Raw genomic sequence first — 14,256 nt, 5'->3', positions numbered from 1 at the left:
CGCTGTCAATCTGATATTCATTGGTTGTCATAACTCTTTTTTCTTTCGCTGATCAGTGTTTTGAAAAGCTACAGTAAACTATACGTTGTAAAAAAAGTGCAAAACTATTTTTTAGCAAAATGGGAAACTTTTTGGCGACCAATTTATACCGACAATGGAGAGACCTTGAAGCTTTGCGCATTGCTGTTTTGCGCGTGCTAGCAGAGAGCTCTCGCCACGCTCGTTCTTCGCTATAGTTGTTGTCCTGATATCTCGGCCTTATGACCCCATATAAGTACCTTGTAGAGACAAATACAGAGCCCTTCTGCGCCTCCGTCACCGTCGTCATGCGTGCTGCCTTAGAGCATCGTACATCGCTCTGGAATTTTCCGGCACGATACATAAGAGTGCTAGCACAGACTGAACTGAAATGCTTTCGGAAGCCATTTTGGCACGCTGTTGTCGTCCACCTTCCCGGAAGAAAATTAATGTTTTTTTTCACGTACAGCCTCATGCACATAATCAATGGGTGACTGAAATAAAATAAATGATTCCATGAAATAAGAATAAAAACAGCCTGAAAAAAAAATAACGAGCGGTAAAAATGTTGTGATGTATATTTGAAACAAGAGGCGACGGAGGAAAAAAAAAAAGGACAGCAGGTAACGGGTCAATAACCACAGCTGACTAAATTTAACTCGTCAGCTGGGGTTGGGTTATGTACGCCTCTCCCACGTAACCTTTCCCGATTTGACGCATATTCCTGCGGCATCCCGCCACGAAGTTGCAATGTTTTCATTAATAACTTTGAATGTCTTTCGCTCGCACGGCTATTTAATGTACCGCGCAAGTCTCCGCATCCAGGGTGTCGTGATTGTTTCCCTAAATTATTCGAAATTAGTAAGAGGATAACTCTTGGGAGAGGACGAGACGGGCGATTTGTGGCAGAGCAATGCCGCGTGCCCCTGACCACGCGCGTGTCCCAGGTGGTGCTGGTGCTGTGCCACCTCCGGCCCCAGTACTCGTTCTCCCCCGGCCGCTCCAAGCAACCGCCCCAGATCCTGGGCATGGTGGCCATGGCCATCGCCCTGCCGCCGCCGTCGGTCAACGAGGTGCGCCTAGAGTGCGACATGTTCGTCATGAGGCTCACCTTCGACTTCCGCATCGCACACTGCGAACCCAGGTGAGCGACAAGTCCAGCGCGCCAGAAGGAGCCTCCTCGACGCTTTCAAGAAGAACAACTCAAATTTTAGTTTACTCCTCGAATATTGTCTCGTAGGTCGAGGGCAAAGTCAACAAAGCCGCAGGAGCTTCGCCTCGTACTACAAGAGAGTATCACGCCGGTGATGAAAGGAACTACTTCCAGGGGGCTGGTTACGATATTGGTGGCTACAAACGTCCGGCTAATTGATATCGCAATTGAACATTTCAAAAACATTAGCTGTCGCCATTTTTGGGGCAGGAAGCGCGTGATTGGATACTCGCCGCAAGCTCCTTCTTGATACGAGCTGAGCCAAATTCACTCCGAACGCAGCCCTCCTGTTCAATACGTACCTAAACAATGCTGGGCTTGGATAACTGGTACAATCTCTACTAGATGGCGCACACTTTAGAGAAGGACTTGACAGCTCGCTTCAGCAATGCAGCTGATGAGCGGATGTTCAGGCCGACGCTCGGTGGGAGCGGTTATTCTCGCCACCGGCATGAGGCACGCGCGTAGCCCAAGGTCGTACGCTCCCGCGGCTTCCCCGGCTCTGTCTACGATTGTAGCAATTACGTCAGATCCGCTTAGCTCAGTTGATTGCGTGCCAGCCACTCCAGCCTCGTTCTCTAGGTGCTCTAATATACATATTGCTAAGTTACCAAAGCGTCAAGGAGAATTCGGGGATTGGTGTTCTACGCGCCGCACGTGCTGGCCTCAGCAGTAGTAACTTTTCTAAAGCAAATGCCTAAAACAAAGTGCATCTTGCACGGGCGTGCGTAAACGCTTTATTATGGGTATTTACTTCGACTCTTTTATACGGGGAAGGCGTGCGTGTGTGGCGCGCGGAACACCAATCCCAGCATTCTCCTTGATGCTTGGGTAATTTAGCTATTGGTATATTCGCGACTGGCGTGCGCTAAGGTGACAACTCGAAAGCGTTCTCAGATACGAAAGTTTGAAAGAGTGACTTTAAAGGTCCCCGCCTAGAACCTTCTCGATTTCCGGGAGGCTAGAAAAAAACCATGGCCGACCATGCACAGTAGTCAGCCACCCTTTCGTTTCCATCTCAGGATGTAGCAGTACCTTTGCGTTCTAGTTACATGCCCAAGTTCGCCTTTTTAAAAATTTATTTACAGATTTCACATCCGCCTACTCTTTTTTTTTTTCGTGACAATATAACCGTGTTAATAGAGATCGGAAAGAAAAATGCAGGAGGAAACGAGACAACAAAGGACAAAAACAAAGGAGGCGCTTTTTTTCTTTTTGCAACAAAACGTTTGGCCGAAAGACAGTTGTAAGTTTACGAACCTTGAATGTAGGTAGTCCTCCAAACCCATACAAATTCGGACAGCAATATGTCTAATTGACGAGGAAATAATATAAATGAACAGCAAAACTTCGAATGATATGTGAACCAATGCCTCTCTCTGACGTCATGACGGGATGACGTCACTCTTTATATTGATAATGCTTCGTTATTACGAGGAATATTAAAAAAAGCTGCAGGTGCTGCCCTCGAAAATTTACCGTGAAACATGTTTTCAGTGGAATACTCTCACCAACATCTTCGTAGGGCAATAAAATACCCATGATTATATTATTGATGGAATTATAATGATGCGTTGGTCCGTAAACAAGATGAACGGTTAATTAAATATGTATTTTTAACTAAGCGTCGATTATGTTGTGTGTGTGTTGTTATTGTTGTTTTTTAACTTTGTGGGATTCCGCACCTTGCGAACTAAGCTGGCCAGCCTGGATATGTGTATTTTAGCTTCTCTGTCAATCCTTTATACAGAATATTTAATATTGCGGAAGAATTCCGGCGGCTTTATTGATGGGCCGTACTTTACCTTTTCTAATCATGCTAAAATTTGCCGCACGAAATTGAGCCTTCTTTAATTCTTGAGAAGACTATGTACTGATACAAATAGGCACATGTAAAGAATCCAACAATATTTCCTTCTATATAGACACCTTTGATTAAATTACTTCTTGGTAATATAAACGGCAACCTGTCTCATGCAATGCATTCTTGTAAAAGATATCTACAGTATAGTGTAGTAAAAATGCAAAAAAGATTCTTCCTTTTCTTCGTTTTTCTAGTGTCATGGCATTGTGATGGCGTGATTAGTAAAAGAGAAGACACGGAACAGGAAATCAGATTAAAAGGCTTCAGGTCTTTGCCTTGCCTTCCCCCTTTCCTTCCCTTAAAAAAAATAGTCCCGTTATCTACGGGAAGAGGTTGTGCCCCATACATTCAGGTTGTATTGCTAATTGACCACGTCGCGAAACGGGTTGATCCTTTATTCATTTGTTGTTCTTGATGCCGTGCACGTCAACAGCAAGTTGTCTTTTGGCAATGATACTCTGTGTGCAGAATAATCAACGTGTTTCCCGTTTGACCACAAGCTCATCTTTTTCCGTGACCAGGATCTCGGAGCTTTTGGACTACACACCAGAAGATCTCACGGGGAGGAACATGTACACTCTCTGCCATGGCCAGGACATCCAAAAGCTCAGAAAATGCCACGTCGACTGTGAGAAAATTTGAAATGTTTATTTTCTTTCGAAGAATGTATGGTCGCGTATCTCTGAAGTACTTATTTCCTGTGAATGCCCACAGTGATGAACAAGGGTCAGGTGATGAGCGGCTACTATCGTCTAATCAACAAAAATGGAGGCTTCACGTGGATGCAGACGTGTGCCACAGTCATCTGCAACAACAAGAACTCGGAGGAGCAGAGCATCATCTGCGTCAACTATGTCCTCAGGTGGCTCATCTATATTGTTTTGTTCGTATTTTCGTTGTTGTTTTTGTTTTTGTTCTTTGTCGCGCCAACCGCGGCACTGGTAGCACGTGCAAGACGTCAGCGGTTTTTGCATGTTACTTTGATAGCATTGACTCTTAGCACTTAGGCTGGTTCCCCAAATGAGCACTTTGTACAGAACTACTAGATGTGATGACCGTCCTTCGATACTAAAAAGACAACTGGAACAGCGACTGCTTGTTCCAGCAGCAGTGTCGTACTCCGGAGATTCGTTTATTTGTGCAATAAGCAACATGTTTACATTCGGCTAGGAAAACTATTTCGGACGTTCTACTGTTGGTGACAGGCTAAGAACTGGCATGAGGTTTATTTTGCCCCCCCCGTTCACGTTTTTTTTAATATTAATAATAGCTGCACTGAACATAAAGATATATGCAAATACAAAAAATGCATGCAAAGTACATAAATACATAAATACGTGCAAAATAGAATATATAAAAATACGCGAGCGGTATATCGGTTTATTTGTTTCTTTGCCGTTGAAGAAACAAATAAGCTACCATTGGCCAGGAACTAAATGTAGGCATCCTCCAGGTATGAATGCCTTGAGGTTTTTAATCTCTTCAGTTGTCTGTACATTAAAAATCCGTTTTAATTTATATCTATAATTATAAAATATATTTTAAAATAAAATATGTCGCGAAATAAAAACAAATAATAAATCACAATAAATAACTCGCTAAACGTCGTAAAAGTTTCGTGTAGTACATCGACATAGACAAATATAACAAAAAGTAATTAAATAATTTTAGTATATTCATAGGCCTCACTGATGGACGTCATACGACAACACGCACACATTCCGACAAACACGGGAGACCGTGGCCAGGTGACATTAGAGCAAGTCAGATTTTCAGATTTAAGAAGAAACATCAAAGTGAAAAAGAAAATCGAGCGGAGAATTAAGATCGTCGGAAAATTGCATTATCAAATGAGACGAGACCTTGTCCATGTCATTTGACGTTTTCGGTTAGCCTTCTTTCTTTTCTATGTCTGATTCTTATTGTGATCCAAGAAGTTTAATAGTGTAAATTTTCTAATGGCATCTTGTTTGCAGCAAGATAATTTGTAAGGTGAGGCCTGGAATGATTGTATCCCGTTAAATTAAACAAATTAAAAATTCTGCAAGCAACGAGCCAAAGGTCTCTAATTTAATTTTTTCTGTGTGGGATGTTAGCGACGTGTGCTTTGAATGAATATCAGCTGGGAGATTCCCGTCTGAGTGTTGGGTTTATGCGGATCCCGGATGAAGCTAACGAGTTTTGTTTCTGGTGCAGTGGCATTGAATACGAGAACTGTGTGATGGACTGCAGTCAGCTCAGGGGCGTGGGGGATATCAAGCCCGACGACCCCAGCAACTCCGAACGGGGCTCCACGCCCGACACCGAAAGCAGAGGTGGGAATCTTTCTTCGGGCGTATAGAGTGATGAACTATAAAGCAGAGAAACACAGAAAGCCATTATAGATCACAATTTCCAAAGGGCATAAAAACATTTGGAGACGCAACACAGACTAAAACAAATGCAAGTTCCTTGGTGGAAAATACTACATGAAATATGGAGGCTATCTTACTGTGTTTGAGCAAACGTTCAAATTGAAATTAAAGTTCACAGCGTCTTAACTCTTAACAGTACCGTAATTCATAGAAGTAAAACATAAAGTAATCACTCATCGTTCTCCGTAATAGAGGTAAAAGAAAATAACCACGATGAATAATACCTTAAGGGAAGCATCAAACAGTCGAGGTGGCAGAAAAAAAGGACAAGACGACGTCTTGTCTTTTCTCTTTCTGTCTCTTCAACTGTTTGATGTTTTCCATTTCTTATCACAATCACATGCATAATTTATCGCGGTTAACCTTCACCAGCTCGCTTGCACTCTCACTATTTATTCGATCAATGAACCACTCATCGTTCCTCGGGCGAGTCCCGGAGTCTCAACAAACAGCGGTGGCGCATATGACAAAGAGGAACCAGTAGGCTCATAGGTTCGCTAAACGAAGCTGTAAATAAGTGCCAGAGCTTAGAACTTCGCATTCATGTTTACACAGTGAAGGAATTTAAAGGACATGAAACTGAATTTGCTGTCCCTGCTTAATGCGAATTTCTCAGGAATGCCCGCGTTTCACGTGTAGATAGCACTTCTCGGTCGTTCAACCGGGTTCATTCATAGCCGACTGAGCGCTTCCCTCCTCCCCACGGCAGCGGAAGATCCTGCTCCCCGCGACGCCGCGGAACCCAGGCCGTCACCCAAGTCGCACGACGGTCACGTGCTCGGCAGTCAGGACGCTCCGGCAGCAGAGCACCTCACTCAGCTCGGCTCTGTGGGCAAGCTTGACTCGCTCAGAAACTCTAAGGTAAGAGCGCCATTTTGTTCCGTTACCTCTCTCGGCTAGTACCTTGTCTGACTTTCAGCCTAGTGAAAACCACGTTGATCGATTGACATGAGAATCTCGGCAGTTCTCACGAAATTACGACAGGTTGCGCCTCTAGAGTCACGGACAGAGTGAGGACAGCAGGGCGCATCTTTCGAACGCTGGGCCTAAAGCTCGTGCTCCGCGACTTGCGCCGTGCTTTGGTTGCGCGTGCGCTCGAGGTGCCCGAGATGTCGTACAGTCGTCGATGGCACGAAAATAGCCTCCGATACACCGACAAAGCTTGGCAGATCGCCACGAGAAGCGGCCGCCGAAATGGAAAAAGTGAAGCGGCAGACAATGGGATGAGAGGACAGCCACGTGACTGGCGCCCCGCTGCGGCGAGACGCCGAAACACACTTCTCCCGATCGAACAAGCGTGCTTCGGGTCATCACCGCTGCAAAAGCTGTGCGCTGCCGTCCAGGTCCCCCGAGAAATGGCTCTTTGATGCTCCGTGCTACCAGATCCTCGCGCTCCAAATATGCGACCAGGCACTCTATGGTTCCGTCGTCGAACTGCCAGGCTTTGTGAGTATAGAGGAGGCTATGGTACGAAGCTCGTGCTGGGGGCGGGACAACTGAAGCTTCTTTCTGTCGTTCTCACCTTGTCAGTGACTATAATAGCGGAAGTCTGAGCCTGCTCGGTCCACATCTTTGTCGGCGCTCTTAATTTCCGCCAACCGTAGAAGCATCATTGTCGAAGCGGAGCGTCGAGTCTTTGCAGGGATTAACATTCCCTTAGCCTAATGTAAGAAAACAAAATTTGTACTTCCTGTAACCCACACTAGACTGCGTTGCAGTACTTCAAACCTTGAGCGTTAAACATGCGATATTCTAAACATTTTGCTATCCATGGATATCGCCATACTGTACGTGGTGCACGATTGTCGCTTCTGTTGGTTGGTCTTCAAGTAAAACCTGTACAGAAATGATAGTCGGAGGTCATGTACGGCACTAGCAATGTCCAGGAACATGAATTTCTTCTTTCAATCATTTCAAGAATCGATGATCGCGTTAACACGTGTTCAAGTCTAAGCAGTAGTTGTGTGATATAAAATTCTAAATTGAGCCATAAACGAACATGGTTTTATAAACTAGATTACTTAACCTGCGCTAAAACTATTTATTTAAAAATAACTTTGCCAGAAAATGTGTGCTTTAGTATCTTCTTTTGTGGGATAGTGGAATTACTTCAAGCTCCCACGCCCCGCCTCCACCCCCCCCCCCCCCCCCCTTTACCTGTCTGTGTTCCACGAAAACAGATATTGACCTCGAAAAGGCAGCTGAGTAAATTCGTAGGTCATGACAATCAGATCATTCGCGCACGCATATAAACACGTCAGAAAATATGTTTCTCTACATCGAGTATTTCTTCGTCAATATCAGCAACACCAACTGAAGTAAAATATGCCACCGTTGTTACTTCGCACGTTGAGGAAGCTAACAAAACATTACGGACAGGACCAAACTTCCATGTAGAAGTCTGATTCCGTCTGTCCTTTCCTGTTTAATATTTGAGTTGTTTTTTTTTTACATTTGGCAGTGTCTGTGCAATGCCGGCTACTCCATTGCAGTCAATACATCTGAATAAAAGCACATAAGTTCTACAATATACGCGATGGTCTGCATGAGTTTCTATAAATATACATATATGCAGATAGAAGTGTACACAGATTGCACTGGAGACATAGGAGTCATCGCACCACATACACAAACAGATCATGGGAGTCATGCATGATGAATAGTTCCGTGCTAGGTTGGTGTTCACAAGGAAGTCTGGTACGCGTACAGCTCCTTTCGGTGAATTGTCGGAGTGGACCATGGTCCTAACACATCGTAGAACGTAGATGGTCAATTGCCGATCAATTGAAATCTCTTATTGAGTTTATTGCGTTCCCTTGAAATTAATTCACAATGAATTATTAAGTGTACTGTGCCCTCTTCTTTTTGCCCACAAAAACAATCAGCGGATGATATGCGGGATAATAGAGAGTTTTAGGGAACCGGTTTTGCACATCCGATGTGGTACGATGGCGGTGGCATTCAGTTCATCGAACTCCGATTCATCGACAGATCGTTTCATCGACACGTGATGTTTCATCCACAAATTGTTTCATCGATAGATAGTTTCATCGACAGCTCAAATTAGCTTGTTTCTGTAATGAGCCGCCGCAGATTGTCGCCGCGAAGCGGCGTGAACGGGTGGGTAGGTTAACGCGCACCCCAGTGCTACACGCGTGACGAAATGTCCCTACAGCGTGCAATTCGCGTAAGGAGTGTCAACGAAACGTGTGTCCATGAAAATTTGTCCACGAAACAAGTTTCGACGAAATGATAGGGACCCAAGGCCCATCGTACCGCATTGGTTGTGCAGAAACGGTACCTCTCTATTAATGAGAGGAACGTTTTTGGTAAATGGAACGTTTGGGCCCAATCTATGAATGGATGTGTCCAGATGACGTGGTAAAGCGGTGTGTGTTGGAAAAATGTTTGTTGGGGTCAATATCATAAAGTTTGGAGGTTGTCCGTGTTCATCATATCAGGAGTCATGGCATTCCTTGTCCCGGAGCTTATATATATATATATATACCGGGCGCTTCTTTTGTATATACAAAAGAAGCGCCCGGTCGCAGTACCGCACCTGCATAAATTGTTTCACAGTTTAAAGCAAATCGCCTACAGGTATGATGTCCCCGTGGTGTTTTCGGCCCACCTAAGGTTATCCAAGACCTGCGCAAAAGTGGGGTCCGTCCTCGACAACCGTTTACGAGCCGTATGCCACAAGAGGCACAAGAACAAGTTCGTTACCTGCACGGACGGTGCGATCTAAAAGATCCCTCTGACGTGTGGTAGATGCTATATAGGACAGACTGAACGATGCGTCAACGACCGGCTTAGAGAACATTTCTATTCACTTCAAGCCACGGTAGGCGGGCACTTGCCTAGACACTGTCGTTCCTGCCAGTGCACACCGACTTTTGGTGAAACAACTGTTCTTGGGAGATTTCAAGACCGGACTACACGAGAGATCTACGAGGCTTTCCAAATCCAAAAAATAGGACAGCAATGCGTCAGCCAGCCATCCGTGTCGCTGAGCGCTAAGGAGGTGTCGTTTTTGGTCAACAGCTATGCGCAGTAACTATGGCCGGCCAAAGGTGAAATCAACAATGCAACCTTGAACGCAAGGCTTCCATCTTTGGTGAAGCTATAAAATATTAGCATTTCTTGGGACGCAGCAATGCTTTCGGCAGCCATGATGTTTGGATTCACTCTCCAGAATGATGATACAGGATCGGTTAGCTTTAACACAACAGGGATTCCAAATGGGCAGTCCTTTGTATAAGAGAAGGAAGTGAAAGGCGCTCTACATACATCTTCATTGTTCTCCATTCCAGTGAAGGATTAGTTAGAGATTGCTTCATCATCGTAATCTTCCATGTCGATAAGTGAACGCCTCACAGCTTGATCTTCATTTAAGACTTGACTTTGTGTGCGGATCTAAAAGATTCAGTGTTTCGGGTTTGTTGACAATAAATTGTGTCGATGAACGGAGTGGGACCTGTATTAAGACATTCAAGGTGGGAGCGCTAGACGAGAGATGGCGTTCTCTCCTGCGCATGAGCACTAGGCGCTCATGTAGATTTCAGTTGCAGGGTTCGATCGCAGCAAACTTTTTAATGCAAATACAGTAATCAGAGTGAAAAGGTAAATTATCGGGATGAGCGCAAGGAACAGTAGACTTGCCTGTTGGCTTCGTCCACGTAGCAGAGCGCATTAGATAAACTATAGTTCACACAGAAAGAAAAAAGAACTGAAATGACCCAGGGAAAGACAGTTCTTTGAAAGAACTGGGAGTGTCTCTCCTTCGTCCATTTCAACGTTTTACCCTCCCTGTGTAAACTATGGCTTCGTCGTCGTTCTTTTTTCCACTCGATTATTTTTTTCGCTTCCTCAGCGTGTGAGTTACCTACGGCATATGACACAAGAGTACTTGATGAAGAGAACGTTTTTTTAATTATTATTTTACGTCTGCGCATTTTCGTTTGAACGACTTTATTATCACAACCTACGAATTTGCTGAGTTGCTTACCTGAAGCCTGCATCCGTTTTGAAGCAGCAAAGATGGAAGCGGCTGTCGGATCTCGTAGGAAGAGTATATACAAAGAGTCTCGTCTTGTCTTTATTGCTATCTCAGTTCTAGTTCCTCGAGTATTGCAGGCATCCGACCTATCTCCATTTAATGCATGTTAATTTCTTCGTGTTATACTACTGCATAAGGGGAGAAATCCATCAACTAACAGGCAGGTTATTGTCGCGGCTAGCGTCGTCCTCGACCACTAACCGGCGCTGCCCTCGGGTGCAATCCTTGCTGCAGATTCGGGGCACGAGGCGGTCCGATTCAAACTACGCTCAAATGACCTGCCACCCGTATGTGGACACCTTCCAGGTTAGAGCTCGTAGACATGCACGACGCCCGCACCGAGTAGTCCCTCCCCACTGCACACCCAACCTTGGCTTAGAACGGCTGCCCGCTCTCCGCACCTTTGACCCCCACGCTTCACTTGCACTTGTACCTTTTCTCTTACTGCGGTACTTAGGTAGTTATATCAGGTGAACAGCGACCAATTCTGCCGTCAGCCTTTTGATGTGTGGCGCTTTTCGATGATATCGTCACGTGACTTACTTAATTGCGGCCGTGGTGTCCTTCAATTTGCATTTCCAGCAAATTCCATTGTTCCGTTGAAAACCTTTGAAACGAGAAGAAATTAAGAAAACAAATTAACGCCACATTTGATTAATTTTTTCTTCCCGATGGTACACCACGGAGATATGTTTGTCATGTGTGCTTTGAAAGGACTAATTCTGGCCCAGTTCCACTAGTAAAAAACAAATCAACATCAATGTATTAATATAAAACCAGCAGCGTTCCGGCAGTACCAATTGTTTCCGAACATTTTTGTTTGTCGCCAGTTGGTGGCGCACAAACATAACGAAGGTTTCTGAGGAGGTGCATGTTTACGAGTGGGGTTTGTTCGGTGTTCGTCTAGTTCGAGAACATAGACAGTATCCGGACAGACGATAGGAGCATCGCGTGTTAGAATCCCACTTTGCCACCAATTGGATGCACGCGGCGCGTGCATGCCTTTGCGAGGACTTCAGTGTAGTTGCACTTGAACGACGAGTCCTTCGGTGCTCATGCGGAGGACTCGCAACCGAGGCCCTAGACGAAAGTGAGTCGGCACTTCTGTGTCGTCCGTCGCGAGTTCTCACCGCCAGCGCTGCCCAGTGTGCCTGCCCCGTTCCCTCGTAGCATCCCCTTTGCCCGCCAAGTGGGCCTAGCCGTGACCCGTGCCCCGACCCCGCTGTCCCTTGCAGGAAGGCTCCTCCCCGAGCCCGGCCCGATACGAGGCGCCCAGCAAGAACCAGCGCAAGCGCGGCTCGGATGAGGTGTCGGGCAGCCGCGGCAGCCCTAAGTCGTCGCGGCCGGGCAGCCGATCTAGTCTTCAGCCGCCAAGCCCGGCCCGCAGCCTCCCCGCGCCCGAGGGCTTCCTGGCCCGCGACGGCGACGCCGACGCCGCGGGCGGGCGGCCGTCTTCGGAAGGTCCCGGGGGCGAGGACTCGTGCGACGGTCCGGACGGCCTGTCGCGGCCCTGGAAAGGCGGGGGCCAGGCTTCCTCGGGCGAAGGCTTGACGGTGCGCGAGCTCGAGGACGCCATGAAGAAGCATCTGCCCGAGGTGCGGTCGGCGGCTCGCTCAGCGGCCATCCAGTGGATCGGCGGCCCGCAGAGCGGCGCCGCCGGCGGCCCGCTGCCCGCGTCCACGCTGCTGCGGCAGCTGTACGTCAACCGCGAGTCGGTGATCCGGTCCGGGTCGCACGTGAGTGCCGCCTCGCGGCCGACGTACTACGGAGACGTGCCGACGCCGCCCGACGGTCCCTGGACCAGCCCGGAGGCGTTCGTGCTCCCGTACGCGGGCTACGTGGAGCCGCCGCCGCCCTTCTCGGCCGTCACGCCGCCGTCGTCGGTGTCGCCCCGTGACAAGCAGCTGGGCCTCGCCGAGAGCCCTGCCTTCTCGGAAGCGGCCGCCGTGGCCGCCGCTGCCGCCATGCCGCACATGCGCCACTACGTGTCGGACCTGCCGCTCAAGCCGCAAGTGCTCGTGCACCCGGGAAGCCTGGAGTACGCGTCGCCCCAAGAACAGCCGCTCTACGCCGGCGGCTTCCACCTGTACGGCAAGCCCAACGGGGCCTGGTACTCGCAGCAGCCCAACTCGTAGCCGAGGGCGCCTCGACACCCCTCGAGCCCAGGGCGTACGCTGACGCGGCCGAGGGGAGTGCGCGAAGTACGCCCACCGCGAGCGCGATACCGCGTTCGTGACCACTCACGACCCCGTGATTCTCCCGGACATTCCTCCATCCTGTACATAGCGATTCACGCGTTCCAAGCGGTTCCCTTCCCTCTCGTGCGTGCGTGTGTGCTTACCGGTGCGACTCGGCCTTTTCCGTTGGTTTCCCCCGCGTTATTGTGCTTAGGCGACCACGTCTCCCGTGCGTCGAGCGTAGCTGCGCTTGCACGGTCGGATGCTGGCAATTGTGATACGAAATTTATATATAGATATAAGATATCTATATTATATATACACAAATATAAATAGACGCTATAGAAGATGTGCAAAGCGAGTCATCAGCACAAGTCAAGGGCAGTCAGATCGGAGATTTTCCCCCAGGGTGCACCCAGCTCCAAAGTTCCCACATCAGGCGGTCGCTGCTGGCCGGCCCTCGGTTGTCTGACGAAAATTTCCCTTCGCTTCTCCGTGTGCACCGCCGAGTCGGATTAGCAGTGTGTGTCCATCTCCAGAGACCCGTGGAAAACAAAGCGCCAACTGGCTTCTCGTCAAAACGTATTTGTGAGAAGAAAAAAAAAACGATGCAACAAGAAATAAAAGACATGACTTCACACGTTGGGATTCTTGACCTGGATATAGGTACATCTGGAGTGATTGAGATACCAAAGAAGCTGTGCTGGCTACACGTCCAATTTTCAATGCTTCTGATCACCGGCTGACCCGCCAATTTTTCAGTCTCTTTGCCCTTGAGTGCTCACGCAGATAAATTCTCTGTAAACTAAACCGCAAATCTCAAAAAAGGGTGAAAGGTAAGGTGAAAGGTAAGAGGGAGAAATACTAGGACAACCTCAAGGACGGCGTGTAAGACGACGTCGTTGACGACGTCCCAGAAGGACATCAAAGACGACGTCTGGGAGGACCTCTAGGGCGATCTCAAGGACGGCCTCTAAGAAGACGTCGAGGACGACGTCTTGAACGACCTCTAGGGCGATCTTAAGGACGACCTCTAGGATGACCTCGAGGATGACGTCCTAGACGACAACGTCAAAGACGTCGTCTAGGATGAACCTTTAGGGCGATCTCAAGAACGACCTCTAGGACGACCTCAAGGACGACGTCAAGGTCGTCAGGTCCTTCGAACAGGGTTGCAAATGTGAAGGAGTGTGAGAATGTGAGTTGAAAGAGTCTTGCGCATACACACTGTGCATTAGGTTTAGGAGGCAAGAAAGTACAGGCAAACCGAGAAAGGGGAGGGGGGGGGTTAAAGAATGCTATCGCGATAAAAGGTCTTCATCGGCAACTACCTATGGTGTGGTCGAAAGTTGCCACAGATGTATCGACCCCTAGGGAGAAAATGACAACCCCACACAAAGTCAAATCTACCTGAATGCGCGTTTGGTGCTCCAGGAGCTGCGAAGGGCAGGCACACACGTGCAAGAATGGATAACTCGCGTCGGTAAATGTAGGCACGGGCAAGAAGCGAT

At 47.8% G+C, this 14,256-nt stretch overlaps 1 protein-coding gene across 3 annotated transcripts in view; it reads left to right on the top strand.

The window, feature by feature from the left end:
• Positions 1-13,383, top strand: part of LOC8053863 (protein trachealess) — a 521,715-nt gene extending 508,332 nt beyond the window's left edge. For 2 of the 3 annotated variants that reach the window (XM_042287479.1, XM_040503738.2), the window contains 7 exons: positions 966-1,162; positions 3,617-3,723; positions 3,810-3,957; positions 5,292-5,410; positions 6,219-6,370; positions 10,803-10,874; positions 11,804-13,383. In XM_042287479.1, coding sequence (XP_042143413.1) covers positions 966-1,162; positions 3,617-3,723; positions 3,810-3,957; positions 5,292-5,410; positions 6,219-6,370; positions 10,803-10,874; positions 11,804-12,703 — 1,695 coding nt within the window. In that variant the 3' untranslated portion in view covers positions 12,704-13,383. The remainder of the gene's footprint in view (positions 1-965; positions 1,163-3,616; positions 3,724-3,809; positions 3,958-5,291; positions 5,411-6,218; positions 6,371-10,802; positions 10,875-11,803) is intronic. The other variant, XM_042287481.1, reaches the window with a different exon arrangement.
• Positions 13,384-14,256: the final 873 nt, after the last annotated feature.

This window comes from Ixodes scapularis, unplaced genomic scaffold (assembly GCF_016920785.2).
Source record: "Ixodes scapularis isolate PalLabHiFi unplaced genomic scaffold, ASM1692078v2 PGA_scaffold10__122_contigs__length_95168666, whole genome shotgun sequence".
NCBI lineage: Eukaryota > Metazoa > Arthropoda > Arachnida > Ixodida > Ixodidae > Ixodes > Ixodes scapularis.
This window is presented reverse-complemented; position numbering and strand designations above follow the sequence as displayed.